The sequence below is a fragment of the Eleutherodactylus coqui genome, chromosome 1, assembly GCF_035609145.1.
Source record: "Eleutherodactylus coqui strain aEleCoq1 chromosome 1, aEleCoq1.hap1, whole genome shotgun sequence".
NCBI lineage: Eukaryota > Metazoa > Chordata > Amphibia > Anura > Eleutherodactylidae > Eleutherodactylus > Eleutherodactylus coqui.
Genome location: NC_089837.1, coordinates 258,300,988 through 258,316,547, shown reverse-complemented (window position 1 = coordinate 258,316,547; position 15,560 = coordinate 258,300,988). Strand labels below are relative to the sequence as shown.

The 15,560-nt window shown below is 45.4% G+C and overlaps 1 protein-coding gene across 1 annotated transcript; it reads right to left on the bottom strand.

Annotated features, from left to right (window-relative positions):
• Positions 1–1,154: 1,154 nt before the first annotated feature.
• On the bottom strand, positions 1,155–14,514 carry NDUFAF4 (NADH:ubiquinone oxidoreductase complex assembly factor 4). The gene is made up of 3 exons (XM_066608211.1): positions 14,304–14,514; positions 11,372–11,469; positions 1,155–3,403 (listed from the first exon to the last, which is right to left on the bottom strand). Exons 1-3 carry the CDS (start codon positions 14,437–14,439, stop codon positions 3,107–3,109), a joined length of 531 nt encoding a protein of 176 aa, XP_066464308.1. The 5' UTR covers positions 14,440–14,514; the 3' UTR covers positions 1,155–3,106.
• Between the last annotated feature and the right edge of the window lie 1,046 nt (positions 14,515–15,560).

The following is a 15,560-nucleotide window of genomic DNA, read 5'->3' as shown; positions in this document are numbered from 1 at the left end:
TACGCTCGTGTGAATGAAGCCTAAGTGTAGCAGACTGTTTTTCATCCTGTAAATTACAACTTAAAACAAGTTAAAAAAAAAAAGGGAAAAGGAGGCTTGTATTTGTGTTTACATTTTTAAACAGTGTTCCTTTACAAAAAAAGAGATGACATCACGCAATTCTTTGCTGTGGACTTAAAGGGTACTCTCATCTTATAAGATCACTAGGATATCCCTTAAATTACTGGATGTTGCAGGTCTGACTACCAGTCCTGAAAATAAGGAACAGCAGTGCCAGTTAAGTGCAATGATCCTTCTTAGGCGGCCCCTGCACAGTGACACTCCTGATCCAGTTGTCCTTGCGATCAGCAAAAAGGTCTCTGAAAGTCAGACCTCCATTGATTATCAAATTATAGCATATCGTAACGATATGCTACAATACTATAAGACAGGAATACGCTTTTAAGTATATGAATACTCTTCAGAAGACTTTCCAATTAAACTCCACAATAAATGTTAAGCACAATTATTTGAGCTCATACAATGCACTAATGACGAGGGACACCATAAATATTTACCACATTAACATTTTTTATATACAGTTAGGCTCAATCTCCACAGGCTGATTTGATTTGCGGGTACCCGCAAATCAAGCTGCCCATAGGGATACATTAGCATCCACAGGACAGTAAAAAGCATGCAGGTGTGATTTTTTTTTCCCCCCCGATGTGCGAATCACACACACGTGGGAAGAAATCACAGAACGCTCAATATTCCTGCGGCTGTCACTGTGGACGGGCCGCGGATCCGCGTGAAAGCAGGAAATGTGGGGGTGGGGGCGGCACTGTGCATGCTCTCCATGTCCGCGGGCACGCAGATTCCTCTACAGGATTGAGCAGTGGAATCCGTGTGTGCAAGTGGACATTGGGCCTTAAATAGAAAATTTAAAAGTGGAGTTTCAGGACCTTTACATAAACTACAATTCTAAATAATGACAAATATTTATCGCCATTAGAGTGCCTTCACACTTGCAATCACGATATCGCTGTGTTTTTTAAAGCAAATGTCAATAGGACTTTCTACTATTAAAAACGCATCGCACAAACGGCAATTTTTGCACAATGCGTTTTTAACATTATCAGTGTTAAAAATAAAAAAAATGCAGCGATATTAAGTTTTTAAACAGTTCAGGCCGCTTTCACATCTGAGCTGGAACCTCTGTTCAGGAATTCTGTCGCAGATCCGACATAAAATACCAGAGGAAAAAGCGCTGCATGTATTCAGTAAAATGTCGGACAGCTAAGGAGAAACTGAACGGACCTCATTGTAGTTAATAAGGTCCATTGAGTTCAGTCATTATACGGATCCATTTGGCAGGGTTCTCGTTCCTTCACACAACTGTGAGTGAAGTTTTTAGCGAAACAATACGTCACACCCTGGAAAACCCCTTTTCGGCATGAATCCTCGGGATGCCTTCAAATGCTTACATAGAGGCACCTGTAAGCTTGTCGCAGCATTGTACGCTGCTAAAATGCCTCCCCTCCCTTTTTCCCCTAGCTCTCATAGGAGTCTATAGGGGCCGCCGCCGTATATCGGTCTAAAGATAGTTCCAGAACTATCTTTTTGCCCACCATATATTCACCGATGCTGTATTTCGGTCACGTACGTTCCATTTTTTTTACTGTGCGATGTTTTTACGCGCCGTGTAACCTAATACATTGGAAACCAATGCCTCAGATAGTCACGTATATCGGTCGGCTGTAAAAACACACCGTATATGCCCTCGTGTTAATGAAGCCTGAGGCTGCCTTCACACGAGCCTATATATGCAGCATATATACGCTGGGCCATGTGAATAAATACATTGGATTCAATGCATTCTATCAGATGGCCGGCGTATAGACACATGTAAATAGCTGCTTATATACGCTCGTGTGAAGGCAGCCTTACATGGAGTTAAATTGTGAAATCTTCTAAAAAGTAGAGATAATGTATACCATATGTTGGATCACTATACAAAGAACTACTTAGTGATATGATTATATATATTTTTAACTCTAATATTCCTTTATAAACTACTGTAAGTCATTGCATTACATCTTGATATGTTTTATCTTATAAACCTACAGACTTAGGCCCAATGCCCATGGACGAATTATCACTGCAGAATTTGCCGTAAGCCACCCGCCGCGAATTCCGCAGCTATGTTCGTCCATAGACATGCCATGTTAACTGCAATTGTCTGCTCGCGTGGGAGAATCTCAGCATTTTCTAATTTGTGCGTAAACCGCACGGACGGCTTCGATTGCAGCGCATGACGCGCCAGCATCAGCGCATCATGGGTTGTACTGTGTGTGCACATCGGCTCACCAGCCGAGACACTTGCGGCAGAACCGGAGAGGCAAGTATAGGGTCTCTGTGGGGCGCAGGGTCCGATTCCGCTGCAATATTTTTCGCAGTCAGAATCCGACCCGGCCGTGGGCATGAGCCCTTAAGACCCTTTTGCATGAAATGATTATAGGTAAAAGAAAAACAAACAAAAACACGTTCAGTGTAAATCATACAACGAATGATAGTTCACTGCGCTTTCGTTGACTCATTTAATTTCAACATGAGAAAAACTGATCATGTTGCCTGTATCAACAGGCTGCACAAGCAAACTGACACCGTTCAAATTGGCAGGTCTAAACGGGTCATTATTGCCTTCAGCCTTGAACTCCCTTGAGGAAAGACATCACAATCACCAAAAGCAAAAATATGGTCCACTCTACTTGGTAACATTTCACAAATAGCCTGCAAGCATTAGGGTGGTTTCAGATCTGCATTGGGGATTCTGCTTTCCTTCTCTATTGGGGAGCAGGAAAGGGGAATCCCCAGGGCCAAACGGTTCTGTCTCTGGACAGAACCGAACAGTCTCGGACGGACCTCATTGACTACAGCCGCTTTCCATCTTTTGGTGGGAAGAAAAAAAGAAAACGCGCTGAATGCAGCCCTTTTTTCTTCCAGTATTTTCAGCCGTATCAGTGACAGAACCTCCTTTTAATATACAATTTTCAAAATTCTAATATAAAAAGAACATTAACAAAGCACAAATACCACCGCCATCCTCCATAGTTTTATTGTAGTCCTATTTTTCATCAATTTTCTCTTGATCGTTTGATGTAATGATTTTTATATCAAAAGGTGTGAAAAATTCCAACATGGCCTTAGTGTCCTTTATGTCTAGACTGTATTCAGCAGCTAGCTTCTCTGCTGTCCATGTTTTTGGAGACTGTTTGTAATTGCTCAGAATGGTCAATGCCTCAACAACAGAAATATTTCCCTTAGGAATGTTGTCCACTGCAATTCCAAAAGACCCATTCATCATCATATGCTTTGGAAGCCTCCAATCCTCTTGCTTAGGTAAAGGGACTTCTGCTTTTACCTAATTAACAAAAAAGGAACAGAGAAAAAAAAAAATTAAATAAACTTGGAATAAATTCACAACACATGCTGCCTTTGTAATAAATGCCACTAATTCACACTTTATCAACTGAGACAGCTAATGAATTCCCTTCTAAAGGAGTCCTTCAGGATCAATCAGTGCCTGCGTACTTAGAACGGCAAACTGTGTAAATACCAAAAATGGACAATTTTATTATGATCATACTTTAAAAGATTTAAAACTTGGCGCCCAGTTCAGTGGCCATGCTCCAGTTGCCTCCTCTGTACCTTATATTACTGAGGATGGTTTCACATCGGCGTCAGAACCTCTGAATGGAGGTTCCGTCACAGATCCAGCTCAAAATACTGGAAGAAAAAGCGCTGCATACTGCTGGGTTCGAAAGCGGATGGATCCCATAATAGTCGGAACGGAACCCTTCGGCCATGGGGATTCCCCATTCCTGCTCCCAAATGGAGTAGAAAAGTGGAACTCCAAGGGTAGATGTAAAGCCACCCTTACAAATTGCCAAGCAGCACCCAGAGTGCCTTCCATATTTTGCCTACTTAGAGTTACATAGTATCAATACAATTAGTGCCAAACTTGGCTATATGTTAGCACTGGCTCCAAGTAAGGCAATACCACCAAACGTCTTTGGTCTTCACCATAGTGGAGTTTGGAGTGTGACTGCTTGAGGTTGTGGACAGGTGTCTTTTAGAGTGATAACAAGTTCAAACAGGTGCCATTACTACAGGTAATGAGTGGAGGACAGATGAGCCTCTTAAAGAAGAAGTTACAGGTCTGTGAGACCCAGAAATCTTGCTTGTTTGTAGCTGACCAAATGCTTATTTTCCACCATAATTTGAAAAAAAAGGGGAGGCGCGGAGATCAGGCAGCATGTACAGCACAGGCAGGGGAACACTGTCCAAGGCCTTTGACAGCTTTATGGCTCCCCAGTCAAGGCTGTGTCACCGCTCCCCAGTCAAGGCTGTGTCACCGCTCCCCAGTCAAGGCTGTGTCACCGCTCCCCAGTCAAGGCTGTGTCACCGCTCCCCAGTCAAGGCTGTGTCACCGCTCCCCAGTCAAGGCTGTGTCACCGCTCCCCAGTCAAGGCTGTGTCACCGCTCCCCAGTCAAGGCTGAGTCGGCGGGAGCACTGTAAAAGGATGGTGAGGGAGTACGTAGCCGATCGCACGACCGTCCTCTGTGATGCCTCTGCCCCCTACAACTACTGGGTGTCTTAGGCCCACAAGGCTCAGTCATATAACTTTTGTAAACAATGTTTATACGTTTCAATTCTCAATTCAATAAAGCGTTGAAACTTGCACCTGAACCAATTTTTATTTTAACTGGGCTGCCTCCAGGCCTAGTTACAAATTAAGCCACATTAACCAAAGCGATTAATGGGATTCACCCGCCCTCTTGGTTGGGCATGGGCAATTTTTCTGAAGTACATTAGTACTGTTGGTACACCAATTTTTTGGGCCCTCGCCTACAGTGTAATCCTACTAATTTTTAGCCCACCTGCATTAAAGCTAACGTTACCTCAGCTGTGCTGGGCAATGCAATGGGATATATTTATGTACCCGACGGTGGCTTCCTGGGACCCACCCATGCTGTCGGTCCACAGGGAGTTGTAACTACATGTGTCCACTTCTAAAGAACCCCAGTCAGACTGGGGCATGCAGTGTGGGCCGAAGCCCACCTGCATTAAACCTGACGTTACCTCAGCTGTGATGGGCAATGCAATGGGATATATTTATGTACCGCCGGTGGGTTCCAGGGAGCCACCCATGCTGTGTGTCCACAGGGACTTCACATTAGGGATTTGTACCTGCCAGTGTCTATGTATTAAAAACCCCGGTCAGACTGGGGCATGCAGTGTGGGCCGAAGACCACCTGCATTTAATCGGACGTTACCTCAGCTGTGATGGGCACTGCAATGGGATACATTTATGTACAGCCGGTGGGTTCCTGGGAGCCACCCATGCTGTGGGTGCACACGGAATTCCCATTGCGGAGTTGTACCTGCCTGTGACTATTTATAAAAAAACCCCGGTCTGACTGGGGCATGCAGACACCTTGACAGAATGAATAGTGTGTGGCACATGGGTTCCCCATTGCTATGCCCACGTGTGCAGCTCCTGATGGAGGTAGCACAGGATTGGATTTCTCATTGCTTCTGTACAGCATTATGGGCTATCGCCCCGCCCCTTTTAAAGAGGGTCGCTGCCTGGCCGTGCCAACCCTCTGCAGTGTGTGCCTGCGGTTCCTCCTCATGGCAGACGCACTTATAAATAGACATGAGGGTGGTGTGGCTATGAGGCCAGCGTGTGGCATGAGGGCAGCTGAAGGCTGCGCAGGGACACTTTGGTGTGCGCTGTGGATACTGGGTCGTGCGGGGGGGGGGGGGGGGGGGTTGGGCAGCATGTAACCCAGGAGAAGTGGCAGCGGAGTGTCATGCAGGCAGTGATTGTGCTTTGTTGGAGGTAGTGTGGTGCTTAGCTAAGGTATGCCTTGCTAATGAGGGTTTTTCAGAAGTAAAAATTGTTGGGAGGGGGGGGGGGGGCACTCTTGCCGCTATTGTGGCTTAATAGTGGGACCTGGGAACTTGAGATGCAGCCCAACATGTAGCCCCTCGCCTGCCCTATCCGTTGCTGTGTCGTTCCCATCACTTTCTTGAATTGCCCAGATTTTCACAAATGAAAACCTTAGCGAGCATCGGCGATATACAAAAATGCTCGAGTCGCCCATTGACTTCAATGGGGTTCGTTACTCGAAACGAACCCTCGAGCATCGCGAAAAGTTCGTCTCGAGTAACGAGCACCCGAGCATTTTGGTGCTCGCTCATCTCTACTGACTAAATACTTTTTTTCCCCCAGTGTATATTTGGAACAAGAGATTAGGGAAAATCCTGTAAACAAAGTATATCAGTGTGCTATAATAGTGAATGGCTTGGATTTTTTAGCATTTTAACTGAAGCCCTATACATTATGGGAAACAATTACCAATATTGAGGAGGGTTTGAGCGAAAGTTAGCTTGTATGGGTTGGGTAGAGAATCTCCCGAGACAAAATGGGAAAGGGGTTGTCAATGGGCTGAATAGCAAAAATGTGCTAAACTAAGGATCAGTGTCTCAAAATAAGGCCATATGAAGTGAGCTACCGAAAGGTCAAAGAGTAGAAACAAGTGGGAGTCGCCTCCGGCACACGGGTTGGGTATGTTGCTGTATATGGAAATAGAGGATTGTGTTTGACTGTAAGGGCGTATGCGTAAAACGTTGACACATTTTGCAGCCATACGCTACGCCGACAGAGACCGGGTATGGCTGCTTATGGCACTGCCACGACATGCACAGTGCGGCAATGCCCCCAATGTATTGCGTATGGACAACATATCATACGCAGGCCAAACAAGTGTATAGGACTCTCTTGTGTATCTGCATGCAGTGTCTACACGCCGATGTGCATGGATCAATGAAAGTCCATTGACTCCATTCACTGCATATCAGGTGTCTGAACAGCTGTGGACATGAGCCATAAATGGTTGAAAAATGTCCTATAGGGATGAAGAATGGAGGTAAAGATGTAATCAGTGTTCTCAATATAGGGGTTGATTAGCAGATATCGTGTAGGTGCTGAGCTGTAATGAACAAAAACTGTTGGGATAACCTTGTAAATGCACCTAAAGATGGACAGTAAAGAAGGTGATTAGCTATAACCAGGGAAGGAAGCTATGGCTGGCAATACAGGGTCCACAGCAAGTTATTAGACTACTGCATGGGAAACTACAAAGATCTACCAGAGCCCCTCTTCATTGGCGGGTCTCCACTTTGGGGACCCCTCTGTCACATCTTGATGTCCTAATAGGGCAGTTGCAAAAGGATTGTCCTGGTCCCACAAGCACTATAAAGCCAGTTGATGGGTTTTTTTTCTTCTGCTGCAATTTATTATGTTTTCAGCATTTTAATGGTCTGTTAATGAAAAGGTCTCTGAAAATAACATTGATCTATTACAGCAAATTTAAAGAAAATGATGTCAATTACTTACAAATTTAAACTGTGTATATATTTTCTTTTTTAGTGAATATTTAGCCTCCAATAACATTTTCATTATGTTGCTACCTTACAATTATCTACTAGCTGAAAAGCTACATAATGTCACCTGTGCTGTCATTGTGTGTTGTCAATATGCTTTCTTTGAGGATTTCTCTCACATTGGCTTCCCGAGTCACTCTACTTCATTCTTGTTGTTTCAGGTTAAAGGGGTTGTCCCGCGAAAGCAAGTGGGTCTATACACTTCTGTATGGCCATATTAATGCACTTTGTAATGTACATTGTGCATTAATTATGAGCCATACAGAAGTTATCAGAAGTTTTTCACTTACCTGCTCCGTTGCTAGCGTCCTCGTTTCCATGGAGCCGTCTAATTTTCAGCGTCTAATCGCCGGATTAGACGCGCTTGCGCAGTCCGGTCTTCTTGTTTTCTCAATGGGGCCGCTCGTGCCGGAGACCGGCTCCTGGTAGCTCCGCCCCGTCACGTGCCGATTCCAGCCAATCAGGAAGCTGGAATCGGCAATGGACCGCACAGAAGCCCTGCGGTCCACCGAGGGAGAAGATCCCGGCGGCCATCTTCAGCAGGTAAGTTGAAAAAAAAACAAAAAACGTTTCGGCGCGGGACAACCCCTTTAAGTAAGTAAATTGTCAATTAGTACAATGCTTTTGGACAAAAAGCCACTCGTATTTTTTTCCCCTGCTGACTTATAGCTGCTGTATATTTTGTCAGCTTTTAAATGTTTTTATGAAACCTAAAACACAATTTAACCTTTTCTATTGCAAAAGGACTTGTTTTTTTTTCTAAAAAATAAAAAACATGTCCCTATATGTAACTATTAACCCCTTAAGGCCCAGGCTGTTTTGTACCTTAAGGACCAGACACTTTTTAGGGATTTTACCGATGTGGTGGTCTTACTGCCCTATTTTATTTTTTCCTTTAGCTTTCAAAATTTTGCTGCATTTTACAGGGGTATTCTTTTTAATATCTTTTTCACTGACTTTTTTTTTTTATATTTGTTTCCGTTTATTGGGGGTAAAAAGCTAAAAAAAAATTTTCTAGTTACACTAAAATTAAAGTATAGGAAAGGGTTCCTCATTTTGTTTCGGGCATTTTTATATATAATATGTATGGCTTTGGATTACAGAGCGCTTATAGCGACTGTTTAGCTGTCGATGGACACCAGAAACATAATTGCAGCCCTGCACCAGACTGGGAAGACAGAATCTGCAATAGGCAAGCAGTTTCGTGTGAAGAAATCAACTGTGGGAGCAATAATTAGAAAATGGAAGAGAAACAAGACCACTGATAATCTCCCTCGATCTGGGGCTCCACGCAAGATCTCACCCTGTGGGGTCAAAATGATCACAAGAACGGTGAGCAAAAATCCCAGAACCACACGGGGGAACCCAATGACCTGCAGAGAGCTGGGACCAACGTAACAAAGGCTACCATCAGTAACACACTACGCTGCCAGGGAATCAGATCCTGCAGTGCCAGACGTGTCCCCCTGCTTAAGCCAGTATATGTCCGGGGCCGACTAAAGTTTGCTAGAGAGCATTTTGATGATCCAGAACAGTATTGGGAGAATGTCATATGGTCAGATGAAACTAAAGTAGAACCGTTTGGCAGAAACACAACTCGTCGTGTTTGGAGGTGAAAGAATGCAGAGTCGCATCCAAAGAACACCACACGTCCTGTGAAGCATGGGGGTGGCAACATCATGCTTTGGGGCTGTTTCTCTGCAAAGGGACCAGGACGACTGATCCGTATACATGAAAGAATGAATGGGGCCACGAATCGTGAGATTTTGAGTGCAAATCTCCTTCCATTAGCAAGGGCACTGAAGATGAAACGTGGCTGGGTCTTTCAGCATGACAATGATCCCAAGCATAACGCCAGGGCAACGAAGGAATGGCTTTGTAAGAAGCATTTCAAGGTCCTGGAGTTGCCTAGCCAGTCTCCAGATCTCAACCCTATAGGAAACCTTTGGAGGGAGTTGCCCAGCGACAGCCCCAAAACATCACTGCTCTTGAGGAGATCTGCATGGAGGAATGGGCCAACATACCAGCCACAGTGTGTGCTAACCTTGTGAGGACTTACAGAAAACGTTTGACCTCTGTCATTGCCAATAAAGGATATATAACAAAGTATTGAGGGGAACTTTTGTTATTGACCAAATACTTATTTTCCACCATAATTTGCAAATAAATCTGTTAAAAAAAAAAAAAAAAAAAAAAATCAGAATATGATTTTCTGGATGTGTTCTCTCATAGTTTGGGTCTACCTAGGATGTCAATTACAGGCCTCATCTTTTAAAATGGGAGAACTTGTACAATTGGTATCTGACTAAATCCTTTTTTTCCCCCATTGTATGACACTTTTCCACCAATTTCAAAATCTGCGCACCAGACAAGAGGAGAGGTATTGGTGGCCCTTTGGAAAAAAAAACTGACATTTATCTGCTCTAAAGAAGTCAGTCATGCCACAGGTCAACGCATCATCCTAGTGGGCCATTTACTTGATGTACTTATAACTCGTGGGCCATTATAACTAAGGTCAATTCTTCTGCCAGGTTTTGGAGCCGGATTTGTAGCCTACAAGACTTGTTTGGCGTTATTATACACAAAGAACCCAAGGTGGCCTTACTCCACCTTAAACCTCCATGGTCTCTTACCCATATAAAGTTTAAATTACTCCTTAAGGAGAGATGGAACACCTGTAGGCTGCCACTTATTGGAAGGCAGCATTAAAGGGGTTGTCCCGCGAAAGCAAGTGGGGTTATGCACTTCTGTATGGCCATATTAATGCACTTTGTAATATACATCGTGCATTAAATATTGGCCATACAGAAGTTATAGACTTACCCCCTCCGGTGTCGGCGTCCCAGTCTCCATGGCGCCGACCGAAGCCTTCTTCTGCCTGGATTAGACGCGCTTGCGCAGTCTGCCCTCTTCTGTCCCGCTCCGGCGTGCTCACGCCGCAGAGGTCTTCTGCGCATGCGCAGAAGACCTGTGCGGCGCGAGCACGCCGGAACGGCCCCTTCAGCGGGACAGAAGAAGCAGACTGCGCAAGCGCGTCTAATCCAGGCAGAAGAAGGCTTCGGTCGACGCCATGGAGACGGGGACGCCAACACCGGAGGGGAGTGGAGACAGTGTGACCAAAAAAAAGCGCATTTCGGGCGTTCTTGATTTTTTTTTTTTTTTCAGACGACGTTCACCGAGTGGGGTAAATGATGCGTTACTTTGATAGATCGGACTTTTATACGGACGCAGAGATACCAAATATGTATTTGTTTTATTAATTTGATTCTTTTATTGTAAATACGGCAAAAGTTTTTTTTAAAATTATTTTATTAAAAAAAAAAAATCAATAACTTTGCTTTTTTTTTGGTCCCTAGAGGGGACAATATCCGATGCCTTGATTGCTCCTGCAGTATGATGTAATGCCATCTCATTACATCATACTGCTATCAAGCAGGAAGCCTATGAAGCCACCCTTTCAGAAGGCCTCAGGCTGCCATGACACCCGCATAGCTCACTGCAATCTCATTAGAATTGACTGCGGCATTTAAAGGGTTAACGGCTGTAGTCTCTTTAAAACACACCCCGACGCTGCAGCTCATAAATGTACATCCTATAGCAGGAAGGGGTTAAACAAATCTCGTAACATGACTGGAAATATAAGCCAAAGCCATAGCATTAATGACCATGGTTGGCTGTTCTTACATCGATCCCAATTGGGGGAGCATTACTTAAGCACCAGATTGTCCATCATAATGAAATATGCCCTGGTTCAAGATCAGGCAATGCTGCTAATCAGAAGCGACAATACAATTATGCACAGAAATCAAAGATCCATTAGGTGGGCAACATTTAAATTACATTGCTTTCTATCACAGAAAAACTGCCAACATTTACCTGGGGTGACGGATCTGTGGAGTCAACATACACGTCTTTCAACCGTGATAAAAGTTGATCATCTTTTCTGTAAATTTTATCCTGGATGTCAGGGTGAGCTAAAAAGAAAAAAATAAAGCATCAAAGGCATATAATAAAGTAACCTGCAACCTGTGCACACAATTCCAAATGAGCCAGTGCTCGTGTACATCAGCCAACCTGACCAAGCAATGGGACAAGCCAGGTGCCGGCTGCAATCAGCACGTCTCCATCTGCATTTTACAGGGAAGAAACACTGGCATGTAATAGCAATCTGAAATATCCATCAATTCAGTCATAGAGACCAAATAAGGGGTTTGTTGATTCCCCTCAATCCGACTCATCACAATAAAATAAAGTTAGGAAAAAGGCAAATATCACCAAGCAATAAGTGGCATTGACCTATTCCCCTGTCTACTACAGCACTGGTTGCAGCATTCCATGCAAGATGAACAGATGGTCATAACCCAGCTTCAATTGTCTATGGAAAGTCTGGAAACTGCGTGATGTAAAGGCATACACACAAAACATTTCTTTAAGCCCTTAAGGACCAAGCAAGGTAAATAGAAGCTGAATTCAAGCAGGAGCAGGTCAAGCTCTGGGCTGTCAGACACAGCAGAGAACCCAGAGAAGGGAGAAGCGTTTTTAACCTTCTCCTTTCCTAGCTACATAGCGCTCAATGAGCACTATGTACTAAAAAGGGAAAGCAGAAGAGTTTGAAGACACGACCGTGTGCCCCGTTGGTATTATTGTACCTTGACGCCACCGGAAGCTAGAGGTTTGACAGGAGGAACGCCGCTCTCACACCTCCCAGCTCCCGAAAGGGACAAGGCACAAAGGTCCTAGCAGCACAGTGTGGATAGATTTGTCCCAGTGGGTGTAACATGGCAGCATTTACAGTTAATAATGTAAGGCCAACAACTATAGTAACCCTCAGGCTAAGGCTGCAGCGCTGGGACAAATCTATGCAGACGCTGCAGCGTGTCTGTTCCATCCCGGCCGCCATTTCAGCAAAGACACCAACACCCCCCCCCCCCCCCCCCGCAACCATCCCCGCTTCAGGGCTTCGTTGCGCCAGCCGCATCAGTACTCCATCACAGCCGCTCCAAGTAAAGCGCTGTCACTTGGGTTTGGCCTCCCTGCTGCCAACAGCACAAAGCAGTAAAACAGTGAGGGGGTGAGGGGATTCTGACTTCTGGGCCGGCAGCAACAGGGAAGCCACTTGCTCCTGGGGGTGCGCGGCTGCAACGGCCGCTGTATGCCTTTTCTATTACTCTTTAGTGCTCTTGCAGGCCCTGTGCAGCCAATCAGCTATGGGGGGGGGGGGGGGGGGGGGGTGGGGGGGGGCATCACCCCCCTGTCAATCTTGTGCTCCACCAGGAATTCCTGGTGGCGTCAGGATACAATACCACCCCTCAATGTTACTAGCAGACCCTGATCAACTCTGTTAGCGACTATTGTCACTATAGGGCAGTCCTGGCGAACCTAAGAAAATCACATCCGCGTGCTTAAAATATTTTTGCAGATGCTAATGCATCCCTATGGGTGGCTTCATTTGTGGGTGCCCCACGCTGGTTCCACAAATCAAATCCGCCTGTGGACATTGGCCATAAGTGTCGGCAGCAACTGAACCACAAATGATAATCAGTTCGTCATTCAGTTTCTGCAGGCATAAAAATCAAACAAGCAGTCCTACATCTATGAACGTCTGCAACCATCTCCGGCTGGCCCAGCCTCCATTCCCCGAGCGATCAGCACTCCTGTGTGAAAGCATGGGAGTGATTATCACTGGGACGGCTGTAGGACATAGAAGTGCCCAACAGTCACCCGCGTCAAAGGGCTCCAATTCATATTTACAGTTTAAAAAAAAATGTCCAGTTTTTATGTCTAGCCTTCAGTTGCTTGTGATGACAATCCACAGACTAGCCTTATGATTTACCACGCCACCTACGCAAAACTGGATGCGGAACAAATCCAGCGAGCCTCAGGACGTGTGACGCAGAGTTCCTGCGGTCCGCTGCTCGCAGCGTCGGGCCTTTTGCCTTATCTTTTTGTTGCATAAATGGGCTTTTATCACAGAACTATTTTCTAAGACATGAGACAATCAGAAGTGAGATGCGGCATCCAGCAGTCGGAGAACCCGCAGGGCGGAGGAGCGATCCTCTCCGGTTTAGGATATACGCACACTGACTGTCCGAATTCAGGCCAAAAATTCACAGGGACTTCGCTTCTTTTGCTCAAATAGTCCGAGCAAAAAAAAAACAAAAAACATTACAGCGTGTCCTATTTTTTGTCCGATTATTGAACAAGAGTACATGGGCGGGATGTCCGTGCGCTGTCCCCAGGAGCTCAGATGCAACATCTTATTCCACATGCATGTGCCCTCAGGCCGGGCTCACACGAGCGTACGATTACCACGTATTACATGCGCACTGTACGCCAATGTCATACGCCATAATTCCCAATCAATTATACTGCATGAAGCAGTTCAATCAGATTTGCATGTCTGCATTGTGTAAGATTGGAGTGCAGGGAACACAGCATGCTCTATTGTGCTGCACAAATATGTGCATGAGAGTCCACTGTAACGTAATTGCGTATGAGCGGTGTGAGCCAGCCTGTGGACTGAGATGCAGCTGCTCAAGGCCAATCTCCACATAAATAAATAGTTGTGGAAGTGAACTCCATTCATTCGAGCAGAGACCACTCACATCCAGCACCCATTCACAGTAGATAACCCCCATTCACACACGGACTACATCTCCCAGCATGCACTCTTACAGGACCGCTACTTCCGGTAGTTGGAACGCATCAGATGTTGTGAATAAAATGCTCAGCCGTCACTTCCACCGTGCAGTGCCCCCTAGCGTCAATGACAGGGGAAGGTCAAGCACATCAATTGCTACAGCCTTACTGGACGTCGTGGTCTGTATGGCTTCCCTGACGCCCGGGTACATTGGTGCCGCGCTGGGCTTGTCCTTCCCGATCAGCTGGTGCGCTCGGCTCTCCACGTTGAGGTTCCGGAACGCTCTGAGTATGTTCGCGCCCATATCTCTCACTGTCAGCAGGCGAGAGCACGCTGCACGTCCCTCCGCCGCCTGCTCTGCAGGAAGTGTGCTGATAGCTTCCTGGACACTCTTGTGCGGCTCCTACTGGTGAATGCTGGGAGTTGCAGCCTGTAATCCTTTCATTACTAGAAAGGTGACCTGCGCTCCTCCTCACATAGCAGTGAGCAGTTTAAGGACTCATTCACACAAAGCTATTTGAATTGTGTATTCTGTATTGCATTGCAGCAATTCACATACATTACTCACACTAGCGTTTATTAACCCCTTAACGGCACGGTGTGTCTCGAGATAGATCGTGTGGTGATCTCCCTCCATGCATTGCCGTTCCTGGCTGTTTCTCACGGCCAACACCTGAGGGCAATAGCTCTAATAAGCAGCTCATTGGAGCTGTTAACCCTTTAAATGCCACTGGCAATTCTGACAGCGGCATTTAAATAACTTGCTGATGTTCGGAGTTCCGTATGGCCCCCTGCGATAAGAACGCAGGAAGCTGTGCGGGTGTCATGGCAGCTGGGGGCCTCAAGGCCCCAGGGCTGTCATGCAGAATGCCTAGCAAGCCATGACCATGGGGTGGCTTGATAGAATGCCTGCCCAATTGCAGTATGATGTAATGCTATGGCATTACATCATATTGCAGGTGCGATCAAAGCATCGCAAGTTGTTGTCCCCTGTTTACCATGCACGGTCAACGTCGTCATAAAAAAAATTAACGCTAGAAATGCGCTTTTTTAAGTCACCATGTCTCCAAGAAAAAAATTTTAAAAAGTGATCAGGAAGTCATATGTATTCCAGAATAGTACCAATGGAAAATACAGGACGTACCGCAAAAAATGAGCCCTCTCACAACTACGACGATGGGAAAAAAAAGTTATTGTGCTCAGAAGATGGAGACAGAAAATAATTTTTCGTAAATATTAGGAAAAAGTACAGCAAAAACTATAAATTTGGTTTGGGAGTAATCGCCGTTGAAAAATACAACTCGTCTTGCAAAAAACAAGCCCTCGTACAGCGACATCAATAAACGAATAAAAGTTATGATTTTTTAAAAGGTGGGAAGAAAAAACGAAAATGGGGAAAATAAGGGAAGGTCCTTGAGGTTTTAA